The 21,079-nt window shown below is 40.5% G+C and overlaps 1 protein-coding gene across 7 annotated transcripts in view; it reads right to left on the bottom strand.

Moving 5' to 3' along the window:
• Nucleotides 1-21,079, bottom strand: part of EYA1 (EYA transcriptional coactivator and phosphatase 1) — a gene marked incomplete at its 5' end in the record, with an annotated part of 155,305 nt that overhangs the window by 56,907 nt on the left and 77,319 nt on the right. For 3 of the 7 annotated variants that reach the window (XM_084280433.1, XM_084280434.1, XM_084280435.1), the window contains 4 exons: nucleotides 6,335-6,476; nucleotides 10,640-10,785; nucleotides 11,166-11,235; nucleotides 13,135-13,215. In XM_084280433.1, the coding sequence (XP_084136559.1) occupies nucleotides 6,335-6,476; nucleotides 10,640-10,785; nucleotides 11,166-11,235; nucleotides 13,135-13,215 (439 nt within the window). The remainder of the gene's footprint in view (nucleotides 1-6,334; nucleotides 6,477-10,639; nucleotides 10,786-11,165; nucleotides 11,236-13,134; nucleotides 13,216-21,079) is intronic. The other 4 variants (XM_084280438.1, XM_084280436.1, XM_084280439.1 and 1 more) reach the window with 2 other exon arrangements.

Raw genomic sequence — 21,079 nt, 5'->3', positions numbered from 1 at the left:
TAATTCATTGTTCCTACACCCTGTGTTTCATTGTTGCAATAAAGAGAAAACTTGAGATTTAGATAGGAATTTGGAGCCACATCAGATTGAATATTAGGCTATCCCACCCCTCTGAATAGTTCCCAGTGTTGTGGAAGTAATGAGGGTTTCTTCACTTTCAGGGTTTTTTTGTTGTACAATAACTGCAAGCCTTGTCCCAGGACATGCCGTCATTGAAACACACTGGCTCTGTTTCTCCTGTTGCCTTTGAGAACCGGGTCCTCTTCCCCCCACCCTCACCCTCCCCCAAACCTCAGTGCCCGAAGGAGCAGCAAAAGCTGTAACTCCCTGCTCTGAACAGTCCAGCCCAACAGTGAAGCCGTCAGGATTCACTAGTCGATCATAGACAGCCTTGGGCTGCAAACCTTTTTTCTTCTTTTTGATAGAGCCTATCAGGCACGACACAAGGGAAAAAAGTACCTCTCTGAGAAGAGGGGCCCAAGATTGAACGCAGCGCAGAGACTGAATTACCGCCTCGCTTTCCCTCCCCTCCTCACCTCACCAAAAATAGACAGATGGGGCTCTTGTTTAATACCTAACCTGAGAAGCTGTTCCACTAAAAGGGCAGCAACCCCCTTTCAGCTGTTTTGCCCTTGCTGGTTATAACCTGGGAGTGACACAGCCACCAGCTGAGACATATGGATGCACAGGGTGAAGCTACATAAGCCCCCAGAAAGTCTGTAATGAGGCAACCTATTGAACTTGTCCAGCAGGAGAGCACCAGCCAGCGAGCAGCTCGCATTAAAGCTGTTTACAGCCTTCCCCGCCACCGAAACCCGCCTTAGTGCAAAGATATACCAAGACCTTAGGAGCAAGAGCTTGTAGGTGAGCCGAGGAGGCAAGGAGGGATGGAAATCAACAGGGAGCCAGGGGTACAGATACACCAACGCTCTGATGTACCCAATGCAACTCAATTAACAACCACATCTTACACAGCGGTTACTCACTGGGAAAAGTGACATTTCTTGCAACTCCAAACAGAGAGGAATGCAGGCAGGGCTGCATGCTCAGCACAACCCCTAAAGGGCATTTCTGAGCTATTCACTTTTTTTAAACGGAAAAAAAAAACCCCAAAACACAAACCAATAGGTACTCTAGCTATAAGAAGTCAGAAGGAAAACTATTTAAATGCTTTGATTGTAAAAGTTACTAAAAATGTGCACTAGTTAAGCCTCAAAGTAGATGTGGAGTATGCCTAACAGCAGCGGGAGTAAAGATGAAGGCTAAACTTAAAGTGTGATAATGACTGTAAACATTTCTCCTGTGTTCGCTATTAGTGCAAAAGCTCTGTGGTTGTTGATAGATGCTACTAATCCCGTGAACTAAAATCAGATTACTTCAGCAGAAGAGTTGACATCCAAGTTTCGCAGATAGTACAGATAAACAGTACTAATGAGAAAAACATGTTGTTTTAAATTTAATTTAAAATTGGAAAACAGATGTTATTTTTTATTATAACAAACCCCAGAGCCAAAATACAGCTGAAAAATATTTTAAATTGCAAAACTTTGAAATGCTATTTTATTTCTAAGAGTGCTTTGGCTGGAAGAATGTAAGTCACTGTGTCTATTTCTGTAGTTATTTCTGAGTGATTCAGTAATACATTCAAACACAAGCTTTATAGGTGTGTGGTTTGAACCATTCGGGAAAGATATAAAAGGACTCTCATAAATGAAAAAATAACCCACAAAACAAAACTTTTTTGAGGAATACGTTATCTTTCCACCTAAAGTCTGGCAAATAATTTGCAAGAGCAAATGAGAAAAGTAATTACGTGCCAGCCAGCATCTCTCCCTCTCAGACAAAGACACACACATACTAACACGCAGATATCTCTTTCATCTCATGGTCAGCATGGAGGAGGGGTAGGGGTCTCCTAGACCGTAACAAACATGAAGCAGGTTTCTCAGAAACGGCTCCGTGGGCCACCCAGAACTACTGACCTGAAGTTGTTTTTAAAATACTCCAATTTTGCCATTTGTTTTTTAAATAATTGACCATGGCATGGCACAGAGCTGCTGCTCCTGCCTTAGCTAAACACAAAAATAAGAATCTCTACGAAACGTTTGAGATTTACAGCCACAAGTTGGCCAGCTACGTAGCTTTAAAATGTGATAAAAGCTGTAAATTGCAGGTCAAAGGTCTATTTTGCAAAGAGCACGGACCCACATTAAAGCTGGGAATCCCAGTCAGCGTCGGAAGACAGCCGGACCCTGCTGGGACCAGGGCGCGGGCTCCAGGCGCGGGGCTTGCCCCCGTGCTGCCGCGAGGCGCAGGATGTGGTCCTCCCCTGTGTATTGGCCACAGAAGCCCATTTGCTTTCCTAGCTCAGACTCCTTGCCATGGGCTATGTCTATCATCAGGGTACAATGTATGTGGCAGAAGTTTAGCGCAGCTCTCCTGGGAAAGCCCAAGACAGCCAGATGGGCTATTTAAACTCAAGGTTTCTTCCGTTTGCTTACAGTGTTTAAAAATCCTTGGCAAACTCCCCCTTGTTGTCCTAGTAACTGCTTAGCCATCCAGCACAATATTTTTATACTGTATAATAATAACCGAATACCTTAACGTTTACTTTTTTATGGATGAATTCCCAAACCAATTGGTTAGTATATTCTCAAACATCACAGTCTTGGTAACTAAAACAATGCTGGTGCTCATCACAGGTCTAGTACCCTTCCAGCAGCAGGATACTTGGGTGCAGGGTAAAAGCCACGCTTTCACCTCAACCGAAGGGATACTCAAGAGACAGAGCTCTTTCCTTGGTGTTTACCCCGGCCCTTCTCCACTCCATTTCTCCTCACTGAGCAGTCCTTCTAACAGTGCCAATATAGAAACAACAGCCCGTTCCCACAACCATAAGCCACGTAACTGGTCTTTAAACATCCATGAGGCAACTTATATGAAGATCAGCTTTAGGAACATACTCATTAAAGTAAGGGTGTGAGGGGCAGTGTGGAGACAGGACGTCAGAACCACTCTGGTCCTCTTCCCACCCTCTCCCCTCTCCACCCTCCATTATAGGGATGATAAATTTGTAACAAACAAAAATCCAATTACCAGAATAATCATAGCAAGGAGTTGAAGGCAGAGATTTTTCTCATCATTTTAAAAAGTTGGCAGTCTCTCCCTGGGCTATTGTTCAGTGACTAATCACGCTGTAATTTTAGCAGGGTCAGGAAAAGCACTGGGTTTAATTGGCTGCACACGCACAGCGAGGAAGCGCCTTTACATTGCAGGGAGACATTCGCCCCAGGGAAAGGAACCAGAATAACTCCAGAGCTTTCAGGCACGAGGTAACCCCAACCAGGGAGCACGAGCACAGCAACTGAAAGGCCGCTAGGAAATTCCCTTTACTGCAGGCAAGAAGCAGGGCCTCCAAGACGCTGTCATGTAATGCTTGGTAGGTTGTGGGATCCATTATCTCCATTTAGCAGCTCAGCAACCACACACAGGAGGTGAAGAACAGCTATTGCAGGCTATGACAAGGCTGAGAGTGCTGCCTGCTCGTGTACTGCTAGAGGGGAAAGGGACAATAAACTCATTTCTCCCTCTGGAGGTTTTCTGCACAAACAACTGAACAGCAGCCGCGCTACCTCCAACTTCTGTCAAAAGAATCAATTTTGTCCTTAAAGAGCAGGTAAAACTTTGAATAAGTTTTACTTCCCAAATTAAATGAGAAAAGGGAAACAAATGTTCCGGTTTACTTTTAACTTTGATCTGTTCAATGAAAAGGAACAATTATGGCAGTTTAAAGGTGTTTCCAATTTAAAAGTTAGCCTAATGAAAACATTAAAAAACTTATATCCTCATATGTAATATAGATATATACTATCAACATTTAACTGCAAGAAAGACCTGCTCAGCAATGTGATTCTCTTCTACTTAGCTTCTAACAACTCCACCAATATTTTAATTTGAAATATTCTGCTTATTTTGATTTTTATGGTCTGTAAGGTTTCTGTAGGAGACCAGTCCTTCCCTCATCCACACACCATGTTGTTCATGAGCACAACAGAAATGACATACGTGCCATGGTAACCACCAGACTCTCCTACTCTGACCTGTGGTTATTCTACTCATTGCCAGACTGTCAGCAATCTGCTGCCTTCCACAGTGGGCAGCTCTCAGCCCAAGCATGGCACAGCTGGAGCAGAACCCAGGCTCAGACTCCCTCCTTCTGCAGCCCTGCAGACAGTACTATCGTGAAATCAATGCCTCTGACCCACTCTCATTAGAGCTTCACAACTGAACTGTCTTTAACACATTCCTTTTGCAGAATATTTTTAGATCCTTGCCTTTCAATGTGTATGCCTAAAATGCTTTCCAAGACCTTACTGTTCCATCTCTTGACAACCGCCACTCTTTCATGACCTTGACAACTCTGATCTTAATACACATTTTGCATATTGCAGGAAACAAAGCAATACCCTTTATGACAGACCTCTACATAGTCCATTGATGGAGTCCTAGCTTTGCTCCACTAATGCCAGAATTCACTGCTTACTCTTAAAATTTTCCAACAAGCACTCTCTCACGCTATCCCATGCTGCTCCCCCTTTCCTCCCTCCATCAAATGAGTTCCACATAGACATCTGCAAAACTACTTCACTGTCCTCCCTAAAATCCCTCTTTATTGACATCTCTCTGCTCTGTACCTTACAAAAAACCCCACCTTTAGAGCTGTTAGATAACCAATATGGGGTGACAACTATTATGCCTAAACAGTGTCAGCTTTATTGTTGTATTAGATCTTCCTAGCTTGTGTGTTTTATTTTAGCCTCCAACTTCTATAGGGACTATATTTTCATTTGGCTGTAGAAGTCAGCACAACAGGATCCCAAGACATGAGCGTGGCACAAAGACACTACTGCGATAGAAATTACAGGCAACACAGACATGATTTTTCAATAACTCTATTTCCTAGCGACCATGAATTATCAGTTCCTTAAAAGCTGGAATGTTGATCCAGGAGTCCCTCGTAGCTCCTGCTGGCAAGCATTTTGAGCCGTCTCCTACAGAGAGGTAGGGTTTTTTTGTGGGGGTGCTGTGTGAGGTTGGCTTGGATTTTTTTTTTAGTGTGGCTATCTGCAGAAAGCAAACCCAATAACCTGGTCACAGTTATACTGACTCAGGTGAGTAGTTCACCATTATTCAGCATGTAGATGAAAGTTTGCATACTACTCGTACTAACTTCTGCTTACTCACCAGAGCACACTGGAAGTAAGCAATACCTCAGATGTCAGATGGTCACTTCTGCCCTGAGCTACTCAACACATGGCTTAAAAGAGGACTTTTTTTTTTTTTTTTAAGAAAAGGTCTCTCTTGTGGCTGAGCAAAGAACTGGAACAATATATCCTTAAAGTCACAGAACAAAAGCAAAAACTCATTTACTTGGTCTCCGAAAATACTTCTGCTCCAAGGCATTTCATGGAGCATTTACATGATGGCACACAGCTTAAACAGAACATGACAATAATAAAGAGAGATGCTAAACTTTGAAAAAAAAATTTGGTCCCATTTTGGAAATGATCACTTATTTCAACAATTCTAAACTCTACAACACACCTGATTTCAACCGTCAAATTCAGGGGTGAAAAGTTCTTGCAGCAGACATCCAAAATTAGCTGTTTGTAGTAAACAAATATTTTTTAAAATATCCCTCTAAAGTGGTGAAATTCCAGACCTGGGGCACACCCAGTGACTTCCCGATCAGAAAGGGAAAATGAAATTAAGGAAACAAGGTGGAAAGATTATCAGTACACTGAACAGGCAAGCAAGGCTACAAAATATAATTGATAATAATAGCCCACACATACAAAGACTAACAGCTTTTAAATAGACTTCAAAGAAACAGACTTCAATCATAACTTAGCTACCTCCACAGCTGCAGTAGGTATTTTTATCTTCTTTTCCCTCCCTGAACACACTCAGGTGTCAAATTATATTTAGCACTTCCTAAATTCATAATCCTGACACGTTTTCCAGGACTCGTTTTGTCACATTCACTATTTGTTAGACTATTGCTATTCAGAGATACATTTTTACTGTACTAACACTGCAACACTTCACTATTTAAAAATTAATGAAGTCATTAAGTGAGAAATCTTCCAAACTGCTGAGAGCTGACCCGTCACTGCTCTCAGCAAAGGCAATCATCATTTCAGCTCCAACTGCAATAACATCAGAGGTAAGTGCTCAAGCAAACATTCATTTTTATCCTAGGAATGTAAAGAAATAAGAGGTGGGAAGCCCACAGCATTAACTACATCTAATTAACGGTAATATCTGTTTATACAGACCTTGCATCTGGTAGCTATAAGGAGCCTGTCCGGGTTGAGGTGTGCTAAAGCTGGCACCGTAGCTTAGAAATCCTGTCTGTCCAGGTGACTGTGACTGTGCCAATCCACCTTCTGTCTTGATGCCTGCCCACAATGCACCTAAATCAGTTAGTGACAGCAAATCTATTTGTTCATATTCAAACAGGGATGGAAAATAAAACCACTTAATTAACAGCACTTTTAATGCATACCTACTGTTGCATGCATGAGAGAACGAATACCAAGAGCATGCACAAACGAACAGGGAAAGGGCAGTCTAAAAGCACACATAAAACTCAGGTTCACCAGGGAGAGGTTAAATTCAAAACTGTGTTTCCAATAACTGCAAAAGAAATTTATACATGAACAGGAAGTTGCATTATTCCTTTTTTCCTTTCCTGCCAGAGGCTAACTTTTCCATATATTCATGACATTTCACAGAGGTAGATTAGCAACTTTATATGATTTTAATGAAGCACAGCATAGCCAAGCTGTCCTGCCATCCACCCATTAATGACCTAACTGAGATTTGCATTGTATAATATTCCTACATGAAAATTACCTGGCTCGGAGTACAATGGCTTTCTAAGGAATTAGACGTGGATGAAGAGAACTAGCAGCATTAAGCATAATGATAATTTTCAAAGCTAATTAAACACTATAGGAGGCAGTCTTTTAACAAATAAACACCTAATAGACAGGAACTATTCCTGAAGTAATCTCCCAAACTGGGAAAAACACAGCAGAGTCATTAATCTGCACTGACAGGGAAATCCATTACACATCACATTACCCTCTCATTTCCAAATTTAGTAATAAAAGAATCCCAAGTCCAATTAAATGAACAACTTGCCTCCCAACTTCAGTGATTCTTCTCCCAATTTGTAAGGCAACAACCAAGTAAATATCAGCAAGTGAAACACCGAGGAAGCGCAAACAATTCAGCCTCTGTCTCTTACTTTTAATTATAAGGTTGTCCCAACATGAACTACCATTTAAAAATAATTATAGCCAAAGCAATGGAAAAGTAATACAATACTCTTAGGTTTCACTGTGGCATTCAGTGATATCTCATTGTTCAGAAACCACCGTTATTTGAACAGAAATAACTAAGTGTGAATTAATAACATTCCTTAGAAAATGACTGTTAATCTAAGTCCGTTTCCTGTTTGGATTTTTTTTTAAACAATATTCAACGACTTCTGAGGTGGGAGAGGGTTGTTTGCAAAACTTCAATATCTTCCTAGATACAAATAGCAGCTTATTTTCATCTGCCATTTAAATCATTATTTTTCAACTGCTGTCATTAATTACCCTTAAATTTCTTCTGCCAGATTAACCCTGTTTGCTTGTTTTTCCCTGATGTTTACCTGACTCTTCTGTTTCATGTACAATTAAGCAATCCCAGTGATAAATGTGACACCTTGTTTCCAAGAGGAAACTCCTGCTATAGATGTCTTGGTATCAACAGTTTTTCTTTGTTGACTGTTTAAGGATTTCTGAAGTGTTGATTAAATATTGCCTAAAGAAAGTTTAACTAAATCAAGCATTGAATTTCTAGTCCAGCTTTAACAGCCTGATTCAACTCTCCACCTCAGACGAAACAGGAGGAGACGATCAAAGGCAGAGGCAGGAGGATGCCACTTGAGTGAAGACAACTTGGCACTGATGTGCCCTTTTGCAAAACTCCATGTTATGAAGACCCTTTCATCTCCTGGGACTTACTCTTCCCACCTGCTCTCATCCAGAAAGTTTTCACTCATCAAACCCTGATGCTCCCTTCTCCCAAGTCTAATACATGCAAGGAAGTGGGAAGGGACAGTGAAAAAACATAAGGGGACTGCCAGTATCTGGAAAAAGAAGTTGGTAAGTGAAGCCTTTGCTGGATGCTGGACCTGGAGCAGGCAAGAGGAGGGAGCTTCAGGAAATTCTCCAGCCTCCTCAGGGGCTTTACAGATGAACCAGAGCCAGGAGCCCCTGGGAGGCAGCTGTCAGTGGCATTCCCCTCCACCCCCCTTCCTGCCTGCATGGCTGCAGCACAGTGGAGGTGGGGGAGTGGAAAAATAAGGAGGCTAGAGGTGCATTTGAGGCAGCACCTTCCCAAACTCTGCCCTAGGGAGAAAACTCGAGGGAGGTTGTTACGTGAATTCATGAATGCTTCCCCCACCATGAAGTCCCAGAGTAAAGAAACAGAAAGAAGCCTCCCCCTCAAATTCATTTTTATTTCCTTTTAGGTATGTCATAAGTCTCCTCTTTGTAGCTATTGGAAGCTCTCTACCTGGGCGAGAGAAAGCAATGCAGGAGGTACATGGGAGCTAAGCTGCAGACCCCAGAGGAGAATTTTTGCTCTAAGTAAGACTTCAGTTCTTGCTTGTTGCAAATGAGCATCCCTGTGCTCCCCATGTAATTTATTTTGGGAGCATGGACTCTATGTGCCTTAACTATGCAAAAAATATATATGGTGTTAGGTCCTAAAACTTTTTTATGGTTATTTGCTTTTAAATATTACTGCTATAAAGTACATCAGTGAGGAGCACCTAAGTCCCAGTCACGGGGCATTGTCTGAAAAGAACAAAATGCATTAAAATCCACTTGGCTTAGGAGCTGGGGGGTTCAGTGGCCAAAAGCAGCTCTGCAATGTAAAACGTTAAGCAAAATTATCTTAAGTCCTAGGCATGGGGGATGGACTGGAGCAAGAAAACCAAACAAAACAAAAGAGCAGGCAGGCATGTTAACCCCCGGTGAGCAGTTGCCAAGTAAAGCAACTTTCAATTATAGCTCTGATGACAGCGAGACGGCTAAACTCAAGTAGTGAAATCAAGGCCTTGCTAAAGGCAGTGGGGGTTTTATAAGTTGACTTCAGTGAGGTCAGGATTTCACCCAGAGAAACCAAGTAAAAAACAAAAAAGTCACTGTTTGGGCTGCCCAAGTCACTGCAGCCAGCAGAGTATGAACAGGAGGTGTCCACTGGAGAAACGGGTCAAGAGCATGGTGGGGAGAGGAGTCATCTGTTATCACACCACCTGACCCAGATGGAAATAGCAGACAAGCTCTCATCAGCAACATGAGCTCAGGGGTGTAAGCCCCATCTCCACAGTCTTGAACATATAGTTTAAATATCCTGAAAGTATTTTGTTTGTGTAAGTTTAAAATATGTGGAATAGAACTGAAACAAATATCTAATTCATGTTTACAACTATATTTTTGGTGGTCAGTCGTCAAGGCTTCAGCCACAGGAAGAATGCCTCCTTTGATCATATATATATTGATGGTAGATTAATGAAACACGTTTTCTTAAAGTAAAGGCAAATCATAATCTATTCTTGTACCTGTTGCCCAGAGTAATCTGCTGTAGGATGTGCTTGAGACCCAGTGGATTTCAACTTAGAGATTTCAGGATGAAAGATTCACCAGCTTTGCACTTAATTTTTAATGATTTTAAGGGGCATGGCTAGTACTGTGAGTTCTGTCCTTTTAGTATAAAACTTACATTACCCGAATGTATCTTTACAAAATATACTGCTAAAAGTATGTGGATTGTGTATTTTCAGTATATTCCCCCAGAGGAATATTAGACCTATTTTCTAATAATGTGTCCTTACTGCCGAACTGCTATGTGGTCTGCCAGCAGACAGTCTGGCAGCAAAATGGTCTCACCCACAGCAGCTTGTTTTTAAATTAAATTTTTTTTAAAATATCTTCTACTTAGTACTATCTCCTTCATCAGGCAGACAGAGCATTAGTGGCAATTTACCTAAATTTTCACCTCCAGGGAGTTTTAAAACATTGAAAATGAGATTTTGGTTTTGGTGGGGCTCTTTTTGAATCAGTTCTTCACCTGCTGAAAATCAGCACAGCTTCACTGATTTACTTGGATTCCAGTAATCTGGACCAGCTGAAATTCAGACCTTTACGTACTGACCTACACTGTTGCATTGCTGGAGAGCAGAGAAAATGTGTAATGGGGGTCCCTAGATCTCATTTCCAATTCCAGTACTTTCTTTTTGGTTTGTTTTTTGTTTTCTTTTGTTTTTTTAATATCACCAATAAAAAACTAATGAATCTCTATCCTTGATCCCAAAGCAGTCATCCTCTTGAGTTACTTCTTAGCTCTTTAAATACGTAAACTAAGCATCACTCACTCCAATGGGGAAATTACCAGTCTTCCACAAGAAATACCCAAGATCCCAGCTGTCACCCTAAACACTCACTCAAGGATCACACAATCTTGTTCTAAAAAATATTTACCTCTGAAATAAAATAACACAGATGTGATTTCTTACCGTACGAAGGGATTCCATAGGGTTGGCCAGGCTGTGGGTAGGTGGCATAAGCTGTAGCTTGCTGCATCCCCGTTGTAAACTGTGTCTGCCCATACGCAGCCATTGTTTGTGAAGAGGGGGTAGGAAGAATATGTGGGTATGGTCTGCTATTTATTACAAACGACAGAAAATAGGACAGATACTGCATTAGACAGACATGTGTGTGCTTATTTTTAGCTTTATTATATTCCTGCTACTTCATTAACACATAATCATAGGCTGTGCTAGACAACAGAAACTGTAAGGCAAAGACAAAACAACAACAAGAAATCAAAAATAAAAGAATAAGTAAAATAAGAACTTTCCAAATATTTTTCAAATACATTCTTAACATTTAAAAAAAATATTTTTTTTTCCCTAGAAGCTGCTGTGGTTTAAATTATGACTTAACAGATGGACCCAATTATTATTTTAAATGAGGTTAAAATCTGCCTATTTCAGTTATTATTATTACTACTACTATTATTATTTTTAAAAGATATCATACTTGGAAGGGTAAATCTGTGGTGGGGAGAACTGGTGTGTTTGTCTTGGGCTGAAACCACTGCTTCCAATTGCTGCACCAAGGAGAAAAGAAAGCACACAGAAGTGTAAATACACACACCAAAGATAAATATTATTTTTCCTAATAGAATTTCAGAGTATTAACAAGATTTTAATTAAATTCAAATATCACTGATACCTTAGATAGAAAATAATATTTTATCAGGAACTATACAAGAATGCCCGACATTAAAATCTTGATTACAGTTTTCAAATTCTAAATTGCCCCTTTGTAGAGCTCCTGAGCAATAGTTTATTCTTTGCTCGCACACAGACAACATTTTCAGTGCAAACAATCTATTTCCTAATGGAAACATTTCCCTTCATATTTTCAAAGGATTATTGATATCTCAAGTGCAACATTTTATTAACTTTTAGAATTTTTAAGACCTACATTTTATGAAGGAGCTTTATGCGTGCCTCGATTGAAAACATATGTCCTGCTTCAGAGCACGTGCCTCTTTTTTTCTGGTTTGTTTTTTTTTTAGATATTTCCATAATGCAGATGATGTATTACCATACTATGCTTCCTTCTCTTTTCCCCCATTTTATCTGCTTTCTGAAATGCTTTCAAACCTTCACAACACTCAATACTGCATAAAGATGTCATGACCAATGTGCAGATTTTCTCAGGGAAACACTGAAGCCTAGGAGGCTAAATAATGAGCTTTTCCCCAGCCACTGCAAACACTGAGCTTCACGCTAGCCCATCCCAATTTCTCACAGCATTTCTGGGTACTGCTGAGAGCATGGCAGATGTGCCAGGGGTTATTTTCAGGAGACCTTCTCTCTCTGGTTACCATTTGGGTGCCATGTCTTCTTGAGGCTCCAAGGTGGGTTTTGGAGCCTTTGCCAGGGAGGGGTCAGCAGCAGGTTATGAGACTACTGTAAAACCGACAGCCAGAGAAACAACAGGCCCTATTGCTAAGTACTTGGAAATAAACAAGGCACGGATAATTACCCTTCGCCAGCTACCCCTTTCCTGGTCAACTACAGGGAAAATCCATCATCTTTACACTCCAGGAGCGCTCGCGAAGCGTGGAGGGAAGCAAGGAATCTCTTTCCGTGCCTTCCACACCTGATAGTTTTCTGTGGCCTGTGAGGCTGCAGATACATCAAATGTTAAGGTCCGACCTTTAGTCAGATCACCAGAGATGTATGTAGCTGCTATGAAACACACTACCTTTCCTTATTTCAGAGATTTATAATACTCTAGAAACATTTTTATTTTTTTTAAATACTTTCATACTCAACAGCATGTGCAGAAAATGGAGGCTGTGATAACACCAGAAAATTGTGGGTTATTTGGAGCCTGACTGGTTTCAAAATGTCAAATTTTGCTACCCTGGAAATATAATCCCTCAATTTACCATTTGTTCCTTTTTTTTTAATCTGATTTGCCCCATAAAAACAATGTGCTTGAAGTACCACAGTTATCCATAGGTATGCAACACTGCAAACACCTTAGGGTTTTCTCACAGTCTTTGTCTCCTGAAAGTTAGCAGCTAAGTTTTTTGCTTCCAGGAAGAGAAAAAAAAACTTGACAAAAAAATTAATACCTTGATAATAACAAATGACAATTAATGAGGAAGACCTACCCTTCAATGACAATGCTAAGCACAGAGGCAGGTATGTTTACTCACAGAAAACAAGAGTAATTACTGTGGGCCAGAGTACTCCCTAGTGAGACTCTCACTGAAGACACTGATGGACATCAATAAGCCTGATGCTGTAATGCTCCTTGCTTGGGGAAAACTCCTATTGACTTAAACTGTCTGAGTAAGATGAACAGAAATAGGCATAAGCTGCAAAGTGCACAAGACTTGAACAGCTGTGCACAGGTTTAGACCACATGGGATAAGAAAATAGTAAATTAAAAAATGCTGACTTTAAAACCTTTTTTTATTCCTTACCTGGTCCTGAGAAATTGTCTAAAGACCCGTCTGTGGTAGTAGTAGTAGCAATCTCACTGCTGCTCATTGGTTCTGTTTTAACTATAGAAATATAAATAAAATATATTCTATATGCACCTAATATTCTTGCACATGCATGCACACACTCACTACAGCCACAAATTCCATAAAACAAATTCTGCTGAAAATGTTTAAATCATAGCTGTCGATATTTTGCATTTTATGTATTTGTGTATACAAACAATGCAAAGTACTGGCAGCTATGATTTACACACACACATAAAATGATCAAGACAGTTATTTCTGTCACCAAGGAAAAAGAGCCACTGTAACAAACCAGAAGTCCCCATGCAACTCTCTGCACCTGTCCTGATTCCTCTTAATCCTGCAGACCCAATAATAAGGGTCCACATTTAGATCAGGTCACACAGGCATTTGCGGGCTTGAAAGACAGCAATTTGAGTAAGACAAAAAAGGAAATAAGTTTTAAATGGGTTTCTCTGAGAGCTATTCAATTTCTTTTCCACCCAAATAACTTTTCAGAGGAAAAATGAGCAATCATGATGAAGTGAAACACTTTCCTCATGGTGGATTTCTCCTCTCAAAATGAAAACCAACTTTATACTCAGCAACCCTGAATAAATAAAGGGGACACAGTCCTCACCAGATACTTCCACGAATGCTTTTACATTTTATTCCCTCTGCACCAATAGCCCAACACTTCTGTCAGAAAGTGAAAAAGAATGAGTAGGAGTGAGTCTCTCCTGGCTCATGCTGCTTCATAGTTAATTATTAATTAATGACTTTTAATAAAGCCTCAAGTAAATGCATTTCCCTGTCTGATACTCCAGCGCAGTCTCAGTAACAACAGCATTCTGGTCCATGGCACAAGGATGGGGCTGACCTGGCATGGATGTAAACAGGCACAGTACCTACTCCCTGTGAGTTACCAGACCAGCACAGCAATCTCCCAAATCCATTTTAACGCACCTCGCTTTTAGAGTCACAGCACACCAAAAGCAACTGAGGGTGACATCTCAGAGAACAACAGAGCTGATCGTACTATTAACATCCCACCGCTTTCGCTCTTGTTGACACACAGAGTCACCGCTTCCCACACACCAGTGCTGGTGCATACCTGACCTTTCAGCCAAGCAGCTCCTTGCCACTGCAGAAAGTGACTCCAAGGAAACCAAGGTAAAGTGCATCCTATTTGACTTGTAAAGCCTTAGTGTCGTCTCAACACTAGGTGTGCATGTGTGCATGTATGTGTTGTACACATGGATGTTCCGGAACAGGAACCAGCACTAACAGAAACCCTTTTGGTGCCCAGTTTGCAAACGGTGAGGGGGAGGCACTTTTCCCTTTGGGCAGATAACTTTTCCTTGCCAATCCAAATTCTTATTTCCACATGCCTCACTATTCCTTCCCCTGAACTCATTAAAGGGATTTCTCTCAAGATTTTACTAATTGCTCACATTTTTATTTTGCTTCTCATGCAGGATGCTTTCTCTGCACACGTTAACTTGGGAGGTCAATACTAGTTCCACAAGTAACTTTTTTGTCTGCATCAGCAAGCAGTGTAGCCTGGTAAGAAAAGTTCCATGAAATGAAATGGTTGATGCAGAGGGTCCAGTACCACAATTTTGGCATTTTTTGCAGAGGTTATTCATTCTAGGTTTAGTCTTGTTCCAAGCAGTGAGCACTCATCAGCAGCTGGAAAACGTTAGCTGCACTCCTGCATAGCACTTGTTTTGAAAGAAGTTAAGTCTAAGACACTCAACAAGGTGAATTAACATGGGGTAAGAAAGGGTAGACAAGAGGTTAACTTCAAGAGTGCACTCACAGATTCATAGAATGCTTTGGGTTGGAAGGGACCTCAAAGATCATCTAGCTCCAACCTCCAGGGATGCCTTGACTAGACCAGGTTGCCCAAAGCCCCATCCAACCTGGCCTTAAACACTTCCAGGGATAGGGCTTCCACAACCTCTCTGGGCAATGATCTGAACTATAACTTCAATACAAATATATTTCTTAAAACACATAGCATATCCAACTTGCATTTTATGACTAAATACTAAAATCTAGCATGCAGATACAACAAAATATCTGTTGCAGAGTGTATATATCTATAAGTAATTCTGGAGAAACTACAAGATTTTTACAGCAAATCCTACAGTTTGCTAATCTAGATACCAAGATATGTTAGCATCAACATTACCTTCTGCTTGTTCTTAGAAGTTTATCACAGCTACATTTTACAGTCAGACTAATACTGCCCTCATAGATTACTCCAGTTTTCCCCTAAATTTATATCTTCTTAACCTAATTTTCATAATGCAATTATACTTGCAGAAGTATCAGCGACCTGCTTTTTTCTATAGCTGACAGCTATGGGGGAGGAAAAGAATGGAAGATGAGACAGATCAACCTAACTTGGGATAAAGCATGGAAGATTTCAACACATGCTTTCTCCAAAATCTGCCTCTCCTTTACTGGGAAACAATTATTCTCTATTCCTTATAGAACAAAATATCATTGTTAGGATCACCACAAACTAGCAGTCCAAGCTGAGCCACCTTACACAATATAGAGACCTATAGCATCATTCATTCTAGATAAATTGTTTTTAGGACGATCTCCTTCTAAGTGGATGTAAATGCTTCATTTGCCGTTAGTTTAAAAGCCTACTTCATGTGTCTCTGCACCTCAGATCCTTGTTCAAGATACCATACTGGGAAAATCCTCATCAAAATGGAACTTCTGTCTGTATGATTCATGAGCAATACTTCCACGCGTGTTTATAACTGAATGCTGTTTGCTAGGCATACTACTTTGGAAGACAGAGGATAAAAGATCTGAAATACAGTGCAGTGCCTCCTTCATGGAAGAACTGAGGGTGCTTACAATTTTTTCATAACAACTGTTCCCTATGTCTCCTCTCTTAGCTGTTGTGTTTCCTGAATGTATGAAAAACAGGGTAAGAAAGGCTGTTGAAATTAATCCTGACCTGGATACCCATTAGTGGGGTGATAATAAATAAGCCCTATCATGCCATCTTTAGGAACAACCATACCATGACCTTAACAGACCTTTGCTCCCTTTAAAAAAGACCGATAGGAACTGAAAAGCCCTCTACTCCCCAAGCATTTGAAACAAAATGCTAGAAAATGACTGCCTAATTCCTTCTATCTGAACCTAAACATATTTCAAGAGGATAAAGGCTTGCTGTACAAAGAAATGAACTAAGAACAGGCATGGTTTTATGCACTGGAAATATTTATCGTGTGAAATCTCGCTGCAAAGGAAGGTCTCTCATTTGCCCAAGGCAAAAACTGACTACCAAAGAGGCATGGGTTTGCCCCAGAATCATGGGAAAGAGTGCTGTGAAAGGATTTCCTAAGGCTACAAGTTTGCCAGTCTATCAGTGTTCCGTCAGTAATCCTTGTCTATCATGAGAGACATACGGAGCTGTCCAAGGAAGTGAAGCTTTGGGTGGGCATGGATCTGCCCGTGCTGTGTACTCCTGAAGCATGATCTGGATTTCAGCTCTCCGTATTTTCCACGACAATTAACATTTCTGCAACACGTCCTAAGCTTTCACAGGGCGATACTGGGCAGTAAGTGGGAATATTAACACATCTACACAGGACACATTGCAAGCTTGGCAGTAACTCCCTGCAGCGCGTTCAGCCATGGCAGGGACCGCAGAAAGCAAAACGTGAGAGTTCCCGTTTCTGCTGCTCCTTTAACAAAACGGACCTTTAAAGAGGTGCAGAATTATCAGATTTGTATGAGAGAGATGGACTCTGATTTAGCAATATGCTACTAAGTTTCAGTGCTGGCAAAATCACTTATGCAATAAAAGAGATTATCAACAAGAAGTTCAAGAAGAAATCTAATCTGCTGCAAAAATTCAACAGTTATTTAGCATTACCAATACAGACTTGGTTTACATATCAAGGAGCTTAAGAAGCTGTGTCAACAGAGAGATCTTTCCTCCTTATTTTTCTTTTCTAGTTGTTTATGAAATTCTAAAACCAAGAATTAAAAAGAAGTGCATAAGGGAAACATACAACAGAATAAGAGAAAAAATAGCAGCAGCAGATAATAATACACATGGTAGTTCTGAGGAAAAAAAAGCCCTAAAATTCTGAAATAGTATAACTGCTGATATAACATTGCATGATTGTCAAGGTATTTCTTCTTAAGATACTCAGAGACTGCAAGTGCAACATGAGCAATATTTTAAAAGTTGGTTAATAATGACCAAATGGCAGTTTCCAAACTCCACTGAGAGAACTTCAGACCAGAGCCCACATGTTTATGTGGTTCATTGGCCAAGTAACAACTTTCTGAGTTCACAGCTTGCTATGCAGTAACTGGTGTGCATAGCTGTAAAGAGTGCTATGAAGAATAAGACGCTGGTTGTTTTTAAAATGGATTTATAGACCTAAAATTTGGCTAATCCTAACACAAAAGGGTTTTGAACACACCATATTCAAGTATAAGGCTTGCCATACTGAAATGGTCTTTGTTAACAGCTATGTCATATACATTAAACCAAAATAGAAACATAAACATGGGTAATTAAATCAGTTTCTATTTTTTTCAGTTTTAAGACTGAATTAATACTTCAGTGTTATAGTGTTTTTATTATACAAATAAGTGGGCAAAATTAAATCATTCCTGGATGACAGATCTTGATATTCAAAGGGCACAGAGTCTCAACAAAGTAAGCGAGGTTGTTAGTCTCTTTATAGACATATGTACAAACAAAATCTCCAGTTCTATTTTGCTTTGTCTCAGGGTGACATCTTCAAATCATGTTAGGAACCTGGTAGATATTTTAGTTAATTATCTCATAAAACCATTGTTATTTATCCACTATTTTGCTTGATACCCTCCTCCTTCAGTACCCACTACAAGCCCAGAGTTCACCTGAGAGCTCAAAGATAACTGTCAATAACAACGGGACAAAAATTCTACCTGGAATCTCTAAGCTGATGATATTTTCCATTATTTCATTCAAACTCTCAACTTTTTGCACTGAAAAGTCTTGCAATTATAAACAACTTACTAAAGGTTACAGGTTACTTATAAACAAGTTACTCAATCATACTAATTCCTATCCAGGCCTTGATTCTCTCTTTTTTATTACAGGCTATCAAATCATCAACTCCTGACCACGAAGCTTGATAAACTTGCTCCTGCTTCTCAAAGCAGTGGACTCTTCCTGAATTTCATTTGTCTGGAAATTACCAGAAGGTAATTACTACAAGGTAATTTCCAGCCTAAATTTATGTTTGGTTTTCAAAGAAAGTCCCTGCTCAAAGCAGCACATTCTAGTTCAAGCCCAGACTCTTTCCTGCTCTCCCTTCCTCTGACACAAGAAGGCTTCAAAACTTGTCCAGTATTCATCTGTCTGCGGCTAACACCTAGCTTTTACTGCATGCATGGCCCCCCCCACAGCCTTTATTTCCCTCTTATGTTGCATTTCAACATTGCATTACAACAGAAAGATCCATAATGTCATTGTAACATGCTCATCTAGCAGTAAAAAACTTACATTTACAATTAAATGGTGTCACCATTACAGTGCAAAATCAGAAAGAAAATTCAAAAACATCTGAGTGGAAACAACTTCTGATAGCATTTGTAGCTGCTAATCAAGATTTGACCTGGATATTCATCTGACAAGTACAGTCAGGGGTTGAAATAGTCTCATTGTCTGTAGTTAGGAAATGAGAATATCTGAGTCAAACTAATGTTCTTACCCCTTCACACTCACTTGTCAATTTATACAGAATGATTGTATCTCTCCTCTCCAAATGGAGGCAGGGTATATCCAGAAAAAATCCTTTTAGAGGTATTACAGCCTATTTCTTTTTTTCCCTGTCTTATCATCAGTTTGGAATCTGGCCACAGGAACTCCCCTCCAAGTGTAAGAGTTCACATGGCGTCCATGTAAAATATCCATCCTCTTTAACAAAAGCCAGACAGGAGAACCACAAGGCATCACAGTCCCAGCCACAGATGGCAGAGAAGTTTGTCTTCAGCTACTTTCTGGGAAAACAGGGGGCTTCAAGTAAATAGAAATCATCATGGAGAATTCAAGCCCACTCTGCCATTTAGGTGTTCAAGACACAAGGCTAAGACATGAAGACAGAAGCATGACATGAATGACAAAATGTGTGGGACCTTTCCTAAGCGTGAAATAACATCCTCTGCTTTTGTCCAGAGTCTGAGCTCCAGGACTCCCAGACTCAAAGACAAGTTCATCTGGACAAAGAGGGATAGCACCAGCTTCCTTCCACCCTGCAGTAGCAGAAAACTCCCCAGCATGTCTCAGCAAACCAGGTGGCACAGGTCCTTCACTCACTGACCAAATGATCCAACTAACACTGAAGTGTAGCCAAGTTTCAAGCTTTTCCATTTACCTATGATAAGCAAAACCCCTCATAAGACTGCAGGATACTAATGGAAGTGCTAAATCATCTTAAGGCTCACAAGTCTCTGAAGTGCACAGATTCATAGAATTGTAGGGGTTGGAAGGGACATCCAGAGATCATTGAGTCCAACCCCAAGTTGCTAAGTCTCTTCAAATATCACCCTATTGTTTAATGAAGTGTTATCTCAAAACTAGTTTTAGATATCCTACTTCCATTCCCTGGAGTTTCTCCTGGTGCAATGTTGACTGCAGGGGCTGGATTTCTTTCTTGCCTGTATTACTGGCCAGGTGTATGGTATTTGTCTTATGCTGTGCAATCCTGTGATTGCACAGGCAGATCTTGCATGGCAGCCTGGTCCCACTGGAGAAATACCACACCTAGTGCAATGTGTTCAGTTACAGTTTTGCATGAAGTAGTGAATATCTTCACAGGTTCTTGATATCCTGCCGCCTGTGAAAAGCTACTGTGCCAAGAGGGACTCTGGGGCCCTCAGGCACGCTCAGAGGGTGCTCTCACACCACCATGCTCCACCCACAGTCTGGAAAGAAACATGCTGCAAAGACACTTACAAGAAGTGTGCAAAAATAAATATTAAAATAACATTGCTCCCAAGATGTTCCACTCTTTTCTAAATTTATTTTTTTATTTTTAAGGTCCTTTGTCATTAGGAGTATTGTTACTGACTTTTCACTTAAACAAGGTCCTTCCTTTAAGGAAAATGTTATGGGGGAAAATGAACTTGCAAAGTTCTCACAAACAGATTCAGATACATACAGAAAAGACAATAAATACTTAAATATTTACTAGCCAGTTTCCTCCTCAAGACCTTGCAATAGGAGCTGTGAGTCTAAGCCAACAGAGGAGTAGAGAACTTATTTCACTGGCCTAAAACCTATGAAAGAGGAATAATAGAGCATTATGCAACATGTGCTCAGAACAGATGGAAGGACTCTTAGGGAAGCAGAGAATAAAAGCACAGATAGGACAAAGAGTCTGGAAGGAAGCCAATGTCGTACAGCAAGAAGAAAAAGGTGAGGAGCAGGGAAGAAAAGATAGTCCAAGTCATCCCCCTGCCTTCACATAAATGGGCAGAATTATGTGTATCTGGTTTTTATATTTTGGCAGTAGCGGCAAGTTGAAGACCAGATTACTGACCCCTACAGACTCCCAGGTTGCTTTTGCCAATCTGGGGCCTGGGACCACTGCAGTCTTTGCCTCTGGCCACACAACTGTCTCCCTGTGCTCTTCTGAGGCAGCATAAAGAAGGTGGCATCAATAGTTCTTGATACCCTACTGAAATGCAAAATCGGATTCACCTTTGCCAGGCAATTTTTTTGGGCTGTCTAAATATGGAGGTGTTCCTGCATCAATTACAAGTTTCGTTCTGTCAAGCTCTTCATCACAAAGAGAATTCTAGAAACTTCAGCATAACTCAAGAAATGAGCAATTAAAAGGTACCAGAACCCAAACATCTCCTAAAGGAAAATAACTTT

Source organism: Gallinula chloropus, assembly GCF_964237585.1.
Source record: "Gallinula chloropus genome assembly, chromosome: 2".
Classification (NCBI taxonomy): Eukaryota; Metazoa; Chordata; class Aves; order Gruiformes; family Rallidae; genus Gallinula; species Gallinula chloropus.
The sequence above is the reverse complement of the archived record's forward strand: the minus strand, read 5'-3'. Positions and strand labels throughout refer to the sequence as shown.